The sequence below is a fragment of the Accipiter gentilis genome, chromosome Z, assembly GCF_929443795.1.
Source record: "Accipiter gentilis chromosome Z, bAccGen1.1, whole genome shotgun sequence".
Lineage (NCBI taxonomy): Eukaryota > Metazoa > Chordata > Aves > Accipitriformes > Accipitridae > Astur > Astur gentilis.
The window spans coordinates 5184352-5200890 of NC_064919.1; the positions used below are offsets into that span (position 1 = coordinate 5184352).

The following is a 16539-nucleotide window of genomic DNA, read 5'->3' on the forward strand; positions in this document are numbered from 1 at the left end:
ATAGGGATATGGGAGACAACAGATTTGAGCCCATTCAGATCAAGGAAGAAACCGAACCTGTGTTTCCAGTTTTGCAGCAGGTTTCTAACCACTCATTGTTATACAGAAAATCTTAAAAGGGAAGAGTGACTCTTCCCCAAGTCTTGGAGAGATGAGCTGTAGGAGGGGACAGTATGCCCGAGTCAACGCCTGAATGCCCAGTAGGGCTTTTGTGGATGAAGGTGTTTCTGCAGCCCTGGGTAAGCAGTGTAACTTCTGGTAAGAGATAGGATTTCGGAAACCCCGTTTGCTTGGTCTGGGTCACTCACAGCTTCATCACATGCTGCTAGGTTTGGATCCTGCTCTGTAGCACCAAACTCTTCCGGTGCTCTGCATAGGAAGCCTCAGATCCTAACCCAGTGTGAATTCCACTCTGGAGGTCAGGTGCATGAATAGGAGGTATTGCCAAATCGAGCTTTCTATATCCCTAAAGCCTTTATTGGACCTATTCCATAGCCCTTTCCTGTCACAAGGCCCTTCCTTGCAGCAGGGGAATTGCAGTGCGGTGTGGACGGCTCATTATGGCTTCAGTGTAAGCTCAAAGCAATGTGGCTAGGAGGGAACACTCCTCGTTGACCGTTCTCCTCTGCCGTCACTTTAAAAAGTGCTTCTGTTCCAAAGGATGCTTAGAAAGGTGTCCTCTCATTTCTTTGTCCTGGAGATGTCTTCATTTATATCTTTCAAATACTGGCAGGTGTACGAGGTTCTGCCTAATTGGCTTCATTAGCAGAACCCTTGAATTGTTGGGACCACCATAGATAACTATATTTGACAATTCTGACTCAACCCGCATCAATAGTAAGGAGTTTGTTTAACAGGACTAAACTCACCTGATAGTAGTGCCCATGAGGGATTCACAACTGTAGCCTGAACAGAAGTAAGATGCTTCTGGGTTTGGACTTGAGGTGAAACACTGGGTCCCCAAGGCTTATAGAAACCCCTCTTGTCTCTCCCACAGACTAAATTTTTCATTCCCTTCCTGTTAAGGAGTCTCAGAAATCCTCCTACTCTTTCTGTACAGTCTTTTTCATGGGAGAAATGTTCTTAATTCCACCTCCTCCTTCACGGAGAGCGATGGAGCAAAAGAGCTGACTAAACATTCTGCAGTTAAGTCTGCTTCCTACTGATCTCCATGACCAATTCAGTGGCAGGAATAAAAGAAGTACTCATCCATTCCTGCTACCGCTATTTTATTCTGGGGTCTGGTGTTCTAGCATACCCCGGGCAGAAACAGGAATCCTGCCAAACTTTGCAATCAATGTAAGTAAGCTTTGCTGCAGTTTATTGGAAAATTTCACATTGTTGAGAAACTCCAGACAAACCTCAGGACTGTGAACCTCTCCGCAGATACTAGGAACAAAATTGTGCACTTCTGAACTGGAGAAATTCTTATATGCTCATCGCTTATATGCCCACTGGCCTCTTCATGGAAAGGATCTTGTAGCATTACTGATTTTCACTGAAATTTTGGTTATTTAGGGCACTGTTGGTCCCTTTTGCTGCTCTAAGTGCTGTGTGAAAGCTTGGACACATTGAAATCAGTCAGGATCTCTTTGCCAGATCTTTGATTTTAATATATCAATAGTAAGAGGCAAACCACATTTATTTTGAGGTAATCTCATCTTCAATCTTATCACAGTCTCTGATTTCTTTGGCACAGTCAGCTTCTGATTGATTTTAAAATTGAATTTTCATATTCAATCATAAAATAAATGTTAGAGAACCTGAAGTATTCCTTTATCATTCCATGTAGTACTCTTTACCCTTCCTCTAGATTGTCTTATTGCATTGTAAATGCTCTGCAGAGCTTAGGAAAGAGCTCTCACTACTGTCGCAGCAGGCTGATGGCTGCAAATGGCTTAGAAGATAGCCAAGATAATGGAATAAGTAAATGGGCTCGGTTTTCTTGCCACAGTAACGTCGATAGGAAATACTTTTATTCCATCTCTCAACATAATGGTTTCAGGTTCAGTCTGTAGTTGGTCCAGGCCTCCAGCACGGCAAGATTTTGGGACTGGGACTGGTGCTTGCTCACCTATGGATTTCAGCTTCTCATTAGGTAGCGACCCAGTATGGTTCTTCCTTGTACACAAGCTAAGCGTGTTAGAAAAAAATTCAGAATGTTACTGCCTTCTGAATATTTTTCTCGAATAACCAGAAGTCAATAAAGATCCATCTTTTTCTCAGGAACATAGTCCACAAAACGCTACCTGTGTCCATGTTGCAAAACACTGTGAAGTAATAAATCACGAAGAAGGTCAGTTCTTTAAAACAAATACAGTCCTTCAAGCTGCTCCGGATTTGGCATTCCCAATTAGAAAAGGTCCCTTTCTTGTATGTAACATGGCTCTGTGAGGCTCCGGCTGAGGCTGTCTGAGGAAACAGCTGTGGTATCTGGAGACGTGAGTACCCCCAAGCTATTTATTGCCTTTCCTCCCTTGGAGGTTACCACCTTCGCAGCAGAGTCAGAGGAAGGGAATGCATGCCCACCCCTCGGCCACCCCACCTCCGCAGCTCTGGTATGGGGTGAGTAATCTCAGACGATGGGGCAGAGCAGGCAGCTCTGCACCGTGATTGATGCTGCAGCGGCAAGAGCCACCAAAGCTGGTCAGAGCCCACAGATAAGTCTTCACCCAGTGAGACAGTACAAGTCACGCACGTGTTCACAGCGACCTTCATTCCCACCTCTACCAAGTCTTGGAAGAAATGAAGTAGACGGAAATCTCGTTCCATTTGTGCAGCTCTCCTGCAGAATTAGGGGACCCAAGCAGAAACATCTTTTGTAGCCCGCAGAATTCTCTGTGTGGGAATACCATATGATTAAAGGTTTGAAGATTTCAGACAGTAGGGCTTTGGCAGGCCAATATACCAATTCTTCTTTACAAAACTATAATTTTGTCCAAAAAAAGAAATCCAGTTTTACAATGAAAAAACCTAACATTTAAAGTATGATTTAGCTGCTTCTGGAGGACGCTGAATTTTTCACAAATAGATGCTTAGTTTCTGAATGAAGATGTTGTTGTTTTCTTTTCTATTTTACCTTCTCAGCCACAAATTTTCTAGTAGCTCTGTAAACTCCGTCCCCAGTTCTGGTCGAACTTTTCTGACTAGATGTTGAGTCTGCCTGTGCCACTTCTGCTTTCTCAAGCAGTGATAAGAGCTAGAAGCTGCTCTGTTTCTCAAGTTTTCTTCCTTCCCAAACAGAGTACTGAAACTGACCATTATGTTGTTAATTTAACTGAGGTACAGAAGGCAGCATATAAGCCACTTTTTTGCAGGTGTATGTGAGGATCTGTCTGTGTATATTAAATTTAGACTCCTTACTGACTACATTTCAGTTTGCCTGGGTTTTTCCTTCTTATAGCACCGCAGTTACACTGGTAATTACTATCATTCAACTTTTTATAGAGGGAGAAGTATAGAAAAGTGAATTAACAAAGCCCATGCAGGAAGTTAGTAACAGAAGTGGGAGCTAAACTGCACCTTCTTGGGGTATATGGTAGCAGCTTAACCCATGGATATTCTCATGTAAAGGGGCTAATCTTTTGTCTCCATGATGGCACAATTTACAGTAATGGAAATTTAGAATTCCCTTGCCTGGAAAGCTTCCTAAATTCTTCAGAATCTTTTCAAAATCTAACCACTTTTTGCTAATTCTGTCATGTCTGATTCTTTCCTTTTGGGAGAAGTGCCTACTCTTCTCAAGGGAAGGGCAAAGTGATAGAAGCAGTATGACTTTTGAAGAAGTTATGCCTCAGGAAAACAGAGTTGCTCGAAGGACCAGCTTTCTAGGATAATCATGCAGTTCTGGAGTTTCATCCAGCTCCTCCATACAACTCCTGACTGTACTCTCTCACTCCTTTTTTGGCTAGTGTTTAGTTGAGTTACCTGCAAGTTTCAACTTGCAAAGTTTCTGTCTGAATCTTACCACTCCTGTAGGATTTTCCATGGGAAAACAAGACCCACTTCTTTGTTTCTAGCAGTCACTTTGGTAAGCAGACAAATGCGTATCATAGTCTAGAGATTTTAGCAGCTGTTTAAAGATAGATACAGTTTGCACAAATGTTTCTGGTAAATAACAGAACTGACACAAATTGTTGGTCTAACAGAAAAAAACAAAGCCATCTTAAATCAAGTATGAAAGTCTGCATCGTTTGAGTCATCTGTTTTCATAGTTAAAATCATGGGCCAATTTTTCTTCTCAAATAGTGCTTGCTCACTCTAAACTTAGTGGAGAGACTTCCTTCTCTTTCTCCTTGGTGAAAACTTGACTCTATCAGCAGAACAGTGAGTTGATGGATATTGCTTTGTTGCTATTTAAGGCCTCCGTCCTGCAAAGAAACAGGAGACTAGAGTTTCAGAGATCTAACCTCTATTATAATTCACCATTTTTAAAAAATATATTGATTTGGGCATTTTTACCAATGGATAAGACAATTATGGTACTATAAAAATAAAAGGGAATGTTCTTTTTCCTTTAAAAGGAACTGCTATTCAGCAACATTTGCCCATTATCATATTGGTACCATTTCTTGTAATACCCTGTAATTTGATCTGCTGTAAAATAAATGTTCAAATTAAAAAAAAATAAAAAATCTGTTCAGAACATTGATACATTCAAGATTTTTATGGGAGACCTCCAAAGAAAACCCAGGTGCTGAAGGAAATGGTGTTCTTGTCTCAGTGGGTGGCATTTTCACTGCTGAGTCAGTACTGCACCGGTTCAGTGCTGCTGGAGGTGCTCTGTTTCAGATGAAATGGAAAAGCAAAATGTTGTGGTCATCTGAGATTCCCTGGCCCCATGGTTAAGGGTGAAGGTGTTTGTCCCATGGTCTAGGAAAAATTCCATCCCAAGTAACTTAATATCATACATTACAATTTTATTTGTCTGAGGTATATATCATTTCTGCTCCTGAAAACTTCATGAGCTAACGTAGCTACACAAGTTGATATATTCACCCCAGGGTGGTTGCATTTTAGTGACGTGTGAAGCAGGCCTTAAGCATACGATTTAAGAATCTCTTTGGGATCTTTTAGAACATGGAAAATGCTCAAAATACATGCAAAGTATAATTCCCTATCAGCTGCCATTCTTTCTGTAATGTTTTTGTGACAAAAGATTCTGTAAAATATATGTGTTACTCTGTATGTCACATTTCTCAACTATTTTGAATATGGCATTTAGCATTAAAGGTTCCCATTTATATCATGGAAAAACACCAGCTGCCTTTGAAATAGTTAATTGTTTCTGCAGTCATTTATATTAAGCCCTGCATATTTCAAATACTGTATGTTTGAAGAGATAGTAACACTGATGTAACAGACTTGGTAACACCACTGTACATCTAGAATAACTCAACTGTTGTCTTTACAGCTGTTCCAAATCCAGCTACAGATTTACACTAGTGTAAATGAGATCTGACTTCAGCCTTGTATTTGTGTATATGTCTGACTAAATTAGACAGAAATGAAAATGTTGAGGGCAATGCTCCATCTGGAAGGGCTGGAGTCAGTGGAGAAGGATTATAGATAGATGAACATAAAAAGAAGGAGGGAAATAACAACCTGTTGATGATTACAGTGTTTATTTTTAAGTGGCCTCATATTCCCCAAAGAAGCTGAGATGATTCTGCTGAACTACTGTAAAGTTTATTTTTCCATTCATATACTTTCTGTCTGGCAGCAAAACCTAGTACAAATCAAATACACTATGTCTCTCCAATATCTTCTTCTATTTTAAATATGCTCAATAAAGCTTAGAAAAAAACCTGGCCATTTAAATACTTCATACACTTTAACGGTTTTGAAAAATCAGTAGAGGGTATAATGGACTTATATTATGCTGGGGCCAAGGGGCAAGAGGCGAGTCAGAGATGCATCTGTTTTGGCTTTAGGCGCTTTTTGCACCCCTTGGCAGACTGGGTCTGCTTGCAGACTCGTGGTGCTCCTGCCAGTAAACTAGTGGAAGGAGCCAGAATATGGTTGTTTTGTCTTTATGGAGTCATTCTACGAATACTGAGTCTTGACAAATAGTGGAAGTCTATTTTCTGTAAATCCGCCTTCCAAGTTAGAGGATGGAAAACGAGGTATTTGCCACTAGGCAGTGGTGCTAGCCTTCATTCTGCAGAAGAAAGCACACGTTTATGGGCAGGGCAGCATGCCTAAAGAGTGGTGGGAAGAACAGGAGAGCAAGCTGAAGTTTTCTGCCCTTACCTACATCTTCTGTATTTCCATTACTCAAAAACAGTGCCTTTGAACCCTCAGTAAGGGGTTGTAATCATTGGGGTGCTCAAAGAGTGGTGATAATTATTCCATCCCTAAAACACAAGTTTCCTGAGAATAGCTCTAATCTAAGTAAATAACCTGCTAATTTTGTGCAGGAGGCAGTGACAGCCAGTGTCTGGGAAGTTGTCAGTTTTTTTTAACACAACAGAGTAGAATTTGACTCTCTCTTCAAAGTACAGGTTTAAAAAGTAGCTGCACAGAAGTTTCATTTTAACACAGCCTTTGGGTGTAGAGGGTGCATCTGACAGTAGAGTAAATTTTGACAAAAGCTTGAAAGGAATTTTGTTTGTCCAAGGCTGATTTTTTTGTTGTTGTTGTTCTTTTTAAATCTCACATATCTATGGAGGTGATTTTATCAGAAGCTGTAATCACAACTAGGTCAGCATAGCATTTATGTCACTCTGGTTAACAACTCTGGTTAATCCCACACGTGAATTCATTATTTAGGAAATGCCAATCTTGTTGGAAAAGCACATCCCTTTTTTTGTCTCTACTAATCCAACACACCAGCAATATTAAGCTGGTGTTATACTGTATCATAGCAAACAGAGGCTGGCCATGCTTATGCGTGAAGACTTCTAAAAAATCCCTCTAGACTTGAACAAAAAGGTGCTGAGAAGCGATCTAGTAGAGGGTGTGTATGCGTATGTATAAATATATGTATAGAGATATATATACACACATGTATTTATGTATAAATATCTGTAAAGCGCAAATGCTGTCTTCCTGTAGGCTGCAACCACATGAGAGCCAAGAAGTGTGACAGCAACACGGGTGAAGAAAAACCCAACCCCACTCCCCCACCACCAAAAAAAAAAAAAACAAAAACCAAACCCAAACGGGTTGGCCGTCGTGTCCGTGAGCGTAGCCCGTCCCCAATCAGCGCCGTGTCCTTGGGGACAGCCATCTACGGCCATGGGGCAGCAGGTGCCGTGGCTGACAGGTGGGGATGGCGGGGATGCATGACATTGCTGCGGCCGGGACGGGGACCAGCTCCCCCGCCGGGTTGCTGCGGCCGCATCGCGCCGGCCGGTGCCGCCAGTCACTTGATGCTCCGCTCCCCCCCTTGGATTCCCGGCGGCCTCGGACGGGTTGTGCCGACCGTCTCCTCTGTCAAGGCCGGGGAAACGCGATCCCTTCCATTGAGGGTTGGCGTAGGAATCGTACGTCAGCTGGCTTCGGGGCGGCGGGGGGGGGGGGGGGGGGGTGGGATTTGTGGGGTTTTCAGACCTTTTGCGCCACAACGACAGACGGAAATAAGCCTGAAGGATGAAGAAATGTCCTTACTTAGAACCTCGGGAATCATTCAGATCGAAATTCTTTTTTTAAAAAAAGAAAAAACAGTCTACAAGCACGGTGATAGACATAAGTCTTTTGTGTGTCCCGTGAAACAATTGTGAACATAGGAGGGTGTAAGCTTAGTTGCGTGCGTTGCCAGAAATTTTGTTACAAAGCTTTAATGCCGGTGTCTTCGTGTGATTCGCTTTTGCTCCTTTCTGAGAAAATCCAGAAAGATACATGGTTTAGATTAGCTGCTATGAGATCTGTGAATCTGACATATCCTACTTCTATTTATACTTACAAAGCCAAACTTGCCTATGTAATTTAAGTCAATACTAAATAGAAAAGTGCTGGCGAGTGGGTAGGATTGAACATTAAAGGAAGGGATTGTGCTTGGCCTCTTTTAGAGAGCAGCCCTCTGCCATCTCCCCATCTCCAGCCTCTCCAGAGGGGTAACCCAGGCACGGCGGCCAGACGGCAAGGTGTCCTCTCTCATATGGACGCAGGAGAGAGGCAACAGGAGATGTGGTGAGGCTGACCGGTCCGTCACAGACGGCAAGGTCGGAGCAAACGGGCTGCCCCTCCGGAGGGCTGCGCATCGCCCCGGCTCCAGGGATGCACCGGCTGCGCTGCTTTCCAAAGCTCCCCCGTGCCCAAGGCGCTCAGCACAGCGATGGGGAGCGAAGAAGCCAAAAATCGCGCTCTGCCCCAGCGCCCTTTCGGAAAAACACGGATCCGTTTGTTTTTTGTGCTGGTGTTACAAAATACCGTAGATGGGCCCTGGCACGCGTCAAGAGCGTGAGCGGAATAGACGGAGCTCGGGAAGCAGGTAGAAACCTCGTGTCCTGATGAGCTTGCAGCACACGCGTACAAGCATTCGTAACATGCCGGTCGATCCGATCGTTCGTAAGCAAAGAGCAGCAGATGTTACTGGCGAAGGGTGTCGGCGTTGTTTGGTTTCACAAGAGGTGTGATTAGAGAAGGTACTTGAAGGAGGAGAGAATAATCCCTTGGCATGCAAAAATAAGAGTCAAATCCAAGCAGAGGGTTTGGTGTATTGTTGTGAAGAGCACACTCATGCGTATTCATTTGAAGAAGACAGACATACAGGACCAAACAATGGAAAATTTTTTTTTTTCTTTGAAACTTCGGTGAAAATAAAATAGTAACAAAAAGGTTAACATGTGGTTATAGAGCTTCAGCTATTATATAAGCCCTGTAGCTTATTTCAAAAAGAGTATAAACCACAAAAGCATTTTATGATTTATGCAAAAGAGGTAATAAATGTTCCATTTTTCTGCGTTACTGGTATACATTTTTTTTTTTGTCTGGAGCTTGTTAGATAACAGTAAGTATAATAATGTTTTATCTGATTCTCCTAAATACGCAATTAAAGTACATTAGTACCAGCATACTAGTTTATGTTCATTATTAAATGTAAAAATCTAAGAACTCAACATTAATGGAACATAAAATTTGAGATTTTAGTTACACAGAAGTCAGGGAATTCAGATGGGTGGTTCCCATAGCAACCTATCTCTTCCTCTTTGTGTTTTTCATTTCACTAGAACCTTTCATTACTTGATTACACCATACATTGTATCGTGCAATTTCATCATAAAATTTCATCATTATATAAGTGTGCAGGGGAAGAGAGTGAAGGTTTTCTTCACTCAACACTTCCTAACTTTAATGTTTCTGTTGCACAGAGAGCAAACTGAAGCTTAAATGAATCAGGCCCATGATCTAAATATTTTCTGCTTTTTTGGGGGCCTCCATAAATTTGGCCGTGTTCTTTGGAATGGCTATAAATAATAAAGCAGTTGAACACAATAGCATATCATTCCTTTGTAATTGGCTATTGTCTGCCTTGCCACGTAGATATGTAGCTCCAGAGAGCAAAAAAGACACCAAACCATTTTTCATTTGTGGCTAAAAGATTTATCCCATCCAGATACAGGAAAGAAAGTGATAGTGGAAAATGGAGGGCACTTGTGGTTTTTGTCTTCTGAGAGTGGAATATAATTTACCAAATTACAACTCTGTGGATTGTCATGGTCGCTAGTGGGGTTATCAGTTAGAGATCATTGTGGTGGCTTCTAGACAACATAGCAGATACAGGAATTTGTAGAAGTAGACCTGTAATTCTGAATTTTTCCATACTGTAAATTTTGATTACAGATGAAGAACCAGTGAGATCACATATTTTATTACACAAATGAAGACAGTGATTAACCTTGCAATAGTATAGTCTTTTTTGCAGAGGATATCAAAATGAAACAGACAGAGTGGGCTGGTCTGAACCTTTTAGGGACCTTATTGACTGACCCGTTCTTTTTAATTGGGCAGCTATTTTGTGAGCATTTCCAAGACCAGGTATCTGTGGCTTCTCAAGCCCTGGAGTGTTGTGGGGAGCAGTTCCACAGCAGATGAACTTATTAAGAAGAAAGGAGATACCCCTCTACAAAGATGAGCAAACGAAAGGATAGGATGAAAAACAATTTAATTTCTAACCTTCCCCACTCTTGCTGTTAAAAAAATGCTAAAAGAAGAGGATAGTACTGCAGAAACAGAGACTGGATTAGGAAAATTAAAGGCTTTTCCTCCTCAAAAGCCTTCAAATTGCAATGATTTCCATTGCCTTGATAAAATCAGACCTGGCTGTTAGTGCCATATTTTCTTTTGTGCTTTTGTAGTGATGATAAATTTTGCATGAAATGAAAGTAAATAGTTGTTTATACTTCATTTTACAGCAGCCAGTATGTCACTAAGTCAGCACTTCTCCTCTGAGATTTATAGAGCAGGATTTAGGCTAAATTGCTGGCATATGAGATTTCAGCCAAAGGTTGTTTTCCTTTAACCATTTTGTTTTTCAAATGCCTTGGCTGATTTTAGGTTATTGGAGTCCAATATAATTACTTGCTTAATTGCTTGGAAGAAGTGGAGCTTCCGTAGTTCAAAAATGGCTTATTTTCTTTAAAAATAACTGGAATCTGGCTTGGGGTTCTCTAGAATGCAATGCACTATACAATTGTGTAATTTTATCCTCTTAAAAATTCCCTGAATAGTCATTAAAGCTTTGGAAACTAGCTAATCTCCAAGAGGATGCGATAGGTCTGGCTATTTTCCAGGGTTTGTAAGAGGCTATGACAGCTTAACATGGTAAGAAAAATGGTTTCTAAATCACTGCAAGACTGGGTCAAAGACTCTAGCCTGCTAAAACCCAGTTGGTCTTCGTCATGACTCCAGTCGTCTCCGATATCCAGAACCAGCCTCTGCTTTCAAGAGGTGACACAGAGCAAAAAAAGAGGAGAAATTGACATGGAGCCCAGAGAGCTTCTGAATAAGGATGGATCAGTTAGATACTGGTCTGTGCCCCTTCTAGGTGTGCTGTACCAACTTGTGTTGTGTCGTGTTGTGTTGTGTTGAAGCACAACAATAAAGGACCTTTATGGGAAGTATAATGTGGTAGGTAATGATGTGGAGGAGAATAAAGTTACAAACAAGGCAATAGAATAGGCAAAACTGTAGCCGGCATGTTGAGAAGCGAGAGATAATGCTAAGATACTGAGGATCATTATATTTTATCCTGAATACCACCCAGGACCTGAGTGCAGAGGATAAGTGTGTCACTTTCAGTCTGCTCTCCTCTCCAGAGAACTGTGTATGTGAGTGAGTGTGTTCATGTGCCTGTGCAGTCTACCAGTCTGTTCTCCTGTCTTTTCCCTTATAATTTCTTCATTTTTTATTCAGTGCCAAGCAAATCTGGCACAAAGGAGGGCTCTCACAGACAATGAAATTCCAACAAGTTTCATTAAAATTATGTGTTCTTGTGCAGAAAAAGAGAACCAGAAATTAATCCCAGAAAAGACACCCAGCTGAAGGCAGTGTTGCAGCATGAGTCCTTACACACAGAAGCAACAAAGAGTCAGCAGAAAAATGGGTAGGGGGCACAAGAAGCCCCAAAAGACCCAGCCGCAGGAAAGCTTCTCTGGATATTGCACTTTACCCCAAAATGCAATCACAGGCATCCAGGCATTAGTTCCAGCACTCACAAAGCTAGGAGCTGTGCCTCTGACTGCAGCACACTTGTGAAAATTTCTCTTGCCTAACCTTACCACAACTCACTGAAGCACGTTCTTTTTTTTTTTTTTTGTTGGAAAGGGGGGACAGAACAAGGGGCAGGGAAAAAGTGTACTGCATTAGTGAGCTTGATTAACCATTTTAGCCAAGATAACAGCCAAACACACGGATTGATGGTGTTTGCAAGGGAAAGGTTTGCCTCTACTCTTTAGGGCTGAAGTTAATTTGGTGTAGAATACCAACATGATTTTACTAAATTTGGTCTTTGGCTTTTCTGGTCAAAATAGAGATTGCTTATTCTCTGCCTGGTGCCACAGCAACCTGCTTTCTAAGGGTATGAAAAAAAAATGTATGAAAATAAAAACATTACTATGTTGGGAGGGAATCTGATCTCTTTTCAGAGACTGTTGCAAGACGTGCATTGGGTTACATTGCCTTTCCTCCTCTGAACAACTGAAAGATGGCAGTGCATTCCTGCACCTCTGCAAACCACAGAAGTGGCTATTTCATATGAGTGCTAAGTAGACAGTCGCAGAGCTTTAGGGCATTGTGAGTGTGCTGAGGACAAGGTGGATCTTCTTTCACCCAGACACAGCCATGTGAATGCAGCAGACAAGGATTTGGGAGAGGAAAAGATTCAAAGAAGTGGCAAAACATTCCCCCTCTTGTCTCTTCATGTTGCTCTTGATCTGGGTTGTCTGGTAGGATAACAATTGTGCAGCTACCTTTCCTCACCTATGCCCATTCAGTTGCAGCTGTGTTGACCTCTGGGTAAAAAAGAGGTCATTGCCATTTGTAAATAGAAGAGCTGGACTGTCATCTCAAAGCTTGGAGTTGAGGATGCCATCCAATCCAGCTCACATCAGCATTATTCCTCAGGGACTCCATGTGAATTAGCAGGACTCCATCAGTGGCTCAGATGAGCTCAAGAAAAGGTCCCAAGAGTGCTGATCTGGGTTTCATGTCTGGCCACCTTGATCCAATGCATCTTGAAAACAGAATATTTTATGTATTCAGAAAACAACTCTTTTGGACTTACATGAAGAGTTGAACACTAATTGAGATTAGTTATTCAGATGTAAAAAGAGAAATTTCACTTTTAATATATCATATTATATCTATTAAATCTATTAAACAACAGCTGATTGCAAAAACCGTCTATAATTGGCTCGTTTCAAGCTAGTAGCAGTACAAATCATACATGACTATGTCTGTTCTGCTAGTTAACATTTAAAAGATAAAAGAGATAAGAGGGAGTGGAGAAGAAGTGTAGAGAATCATTCATGTTGTTTTAGCTTCTTAAGGTTTGATTCCAATGGATTTATAGTTTTGTCTGTGTCAGTAGTAGCTCGTGGCATTAGACGTTAAGTCTGTATTGATACGAGCTTTAAAAAGAAAGATCTACATTGAGCCAGCTTTCCACAGTTGCCTAAATCTGTTTCAGAGGTCCACAACATGAGTTTGGAAGGTTCGGATCTATTAGGGCAGATCATCATCACTTTGCTGACTTGATGAAAATGTGAGGTTCAGGGGGGGTGTCTCCACAAGAACAGCTTTATAACTTTTGCAGGAATAAGAGGGTTCTGTTCTTCAGTCTCAGGTAAAATGCAGAAAATGAAGTCTAATTTTTAGTAAATAAATACAATACTACAGAAACAAGGTATGACATTATAATACTTGAGGGATTTGACGGTGGTAAACTGGGCATTCCCATAAAGAAAATTATTAGGAGATGTACTTTTCCAAAAGGAACAAAAAGCTCAGATTAGAGGCAGCCATTCTGAGAAGGCAAAAAGAAACCAGTTAGAGTATCCCACACTAATGCACAGCACAAGCATAGCCACTTATTAACACAAGGGTGCTGTGTGATCGATATGTTGTTAACTCAGATTGCTTAGCCAGGTTGCAACTCAGAATTAACTGCAAGCTGTCTAATAAAGTTTCTAGACAGCCAAATGGACTCTCTGAAGAGTTTTTGACTGAGACATTCTTCAAGCTGAATTTGAGAAATCTTACAAATATTGACTTTGTGTACTATTGCTTGTACTTGGGGAGTCCACAAAGACTTGTTTCTCATATTCTTTTACCTTAATGAGTGTTCTTTGGTGATCTGTCAAGGTAGATCAGTTAAAACCTATTTGAGGCCAGGCAACCATTCTGAATTGTTAGCTACTGATCTCACTCTGTTTTTAAGCTTTTTTATCTCCATTCTTTATCTTGGTGATGATGGTCATGATTGTGAAGGTTGATTTGAGCTGCTGAACCTGAAATTCATCTGGTTTGACTTTTCACTAAGCAACAGTTATAGCAGTGCTTTTTCCTGTACATTAAGCTTCAGCACTGTGCATTTGTAGCACTGTAACTGGAGTCAATAAAAAGTAAACACCATGTCTAGAAGCTCTTAATCGGTATTTCACAGCCACATTAGCAACTCTGCCCTCCCTCTTGTCCTATCAAAAGCATACACTTAGGAATGGCGGGGCATTGCTAATGCCATACTTTATATCTAATTCAAAGCCAGAATTCAGTTTAGATACTCTCTTTCTTTGCTGCAGGTTTGGTTTTTTGTTTTTTTTTCATTTCTTTCTCCTGTATCTTTATTTAGAGAAAAGGAAAACACCAGGGTATTCCACTGTGAACAGTACACGTCCTTTGCTTTTAATGTTCATTCATTTCAAATGTATAAATATCTTAAAATAAATTGCATTCTGGGTGGGTATCTTAACCTCTTAATGCTATCGGACATGGTTGGGGGGCGGTACTATCAGGCACTTTGCCAGATTGCCATCTCCATTCTTTATTGACCAATTCCAGTTTCAGAAGAAAGAGGTCTGTATGGTCCTCTCTTGCCGCTCGCAATTGGAGACCTACAGCATCAATGTGGATCCCTATTCACTTTCTTTCCCAAAAGCATAGTGTAAAACCTTCCACTGCTGCGCTGTTTGTGTTGCTGTAACACTGCTGAGTCTTTCTTGCAGCTTGTGCCAAGGATTGAACTTTCCAAATTATGTATTTCAGACATTGAGAAAGAAAGGACTTAATGGCTGTGACAGTCCAGACCCCGATGCAGACGATTCAGTAGGTCACAGCCCTGAGTCTGAGGACAAGTACAGAAAAATTAATGAAGATATTGATCTAATGATCAGCAGGCAAAGATTATGTGTAAGTACTCTAAGCTCCCTTTCATTTTTTTTACTTTTTGATATTTCTCTGAACCTGGCAGGCATTGAACAAGAAAGAAAACAAAGGTTGTGAAAGCCCCGATCCTGACTCCTCTTACGCTCTCACCCCACGCACTGAAGAAAAATACAAAAAAATTAATGAAGAATTTGATAATATGATCAAGAGCCATAAAATACCTGTAAGTACCGAAGGTTAGATGGCTGTCTGCTGATAACCGCTGCAGTAACAAACCATAACCCTTTCAGTTCTGGCTTCTTAAGGAAAACATTTCAGCTGGAAACAGGCTTTAATAGCCCAATATATAATTAAACACTGTGGTCAGAAAATTTCACACAACATATTTTTCTTCCAAGTCTCTACCTCTGACACACAGACAAAGCCTACTATAGGTGAAACCTACAGAAGGAAGTGAAATATACATATATACATTATATTCACTTGATTTACAGAACTGTTTTACCACACCACTCGCCTAAATTATATCTAAAAAATAACGATGGAAATGTTTCTTTGTGGACAGGCTAACAAACCCACAGAATACTTTCTGTGGTGATATAGAAAAAACGATGTAGAACTGAAATTCTTTTATATATAGTAATTAGTGTGTTCTGTGCGTGTCACTTCAGTTCTCAAGTGTCTCTGCTAAACTCAGTTGCAGCACTGAAGGGTTACAGCTACTTGCTCGCTGCAGAGAAACAGACTGCATGAGAGCCTAATGGTAGGATTCAGACATGTTTGTGTGTTGGGGTGATTTTACAGCTTTATCAGAGAATTTGCTTTGACCTCATCAGCATTTCTTTAATGCTTTAACATGAGCTAAATTTTGTTTTAACCAAGTCAAGATTTCTAACCATCGGTCAGATGCCTTGCCAGATATCTAAGAGAAATAACTCTGCATGTGCTATTTGTTTGCACAAGACATACAAGGGGACAATACTTTGTCATTATGTTTGATATTACATTTTTAAAGCCAACAAAAAAGAATGTGGAGGTTTGGAGGTTATATTTGGCCCTTCTTCCAAATGTGCGTGCAAGAGAAAATAGCAAATCAAAGATTTGCCCAGGTCCAGAGAAGCATCTGAATTTGCATAGGTAACCGCTTGCTTCTAAAAGAGATCATTTGGATGTGTTCATTCCTCATTCCCACAAGTAGGTTGTATGGTTAGCTGCCAAAAAGGATGTCTGTATACCCAGAATGAGCAAAGTCTCTTCTGTAGTGCTAGTCAATTGTGCATACAAAATCTGATACCTAAGCCGAGGATACCTCTTAAGGATGCTCAGATTCTGCCTCATGCAGTGTAGCTGTTCTTTCCATAAATTCTCAGCAGAAAGCTTTTCACTTAAGTTAATTAAAATTTGAAGAAATTCTCACATCATGGCAAACATATTTTTACAAAAAAAATTTAAATAATAAAGATTTTCCTAGAGACCAGAATGGCACCAAATTTGATAAATCAGTATTTGGAATGGCTGGTTAAGGATGCCCAACATGTATATAAAATATCAGAGAGGAATACATATACATTCCATCTTTTTTTACCTCCCTTTTTATTCACTTCTTTTGCATAGCTGTTTTGCTCAGAAAAAAAAAAGCTCTAAAGCTGTCACCATGAATTTGGTTGCTCAAGATGGAACTCAGTTTGACAAATGATGACTGTAACATTTAGG

The 16539-nt window shown here is 40.8% G+C and overlaps 1 protein-coding gene across 11 annotated transcripts in view; it reads left to right on the plus strand.

Moving 5' to 3' along the window:
- Window positions 1-16539, plus strand: part of MEF2C (myocyte enhancer factor 2C) — a 142308-nt gene that overhangs the window by 89442 nt on the left and 36327 nt on the right. For 7 of the 11 annotated variants that reach the window (XM_049794512.1, XM_049794510.1, XM_049794516.1 and 4 more), the window contains one exon: window positions 14707-14850. In XM_049794512.1, coding sequence (XP_049650469.1) covers window positions 14707-14850 — 144 coding nt within the window. Of the gene's footprint in view, window positions 1-14706; window positions 14851-14911; window positions 15050-16539 lie in introns of all 11 variants that reach the window. The other 4 variants (XM_049794513.1, XM_049794515.1, XM_049794518.1 and 1 more) reach the window with 2 other exon arrangements.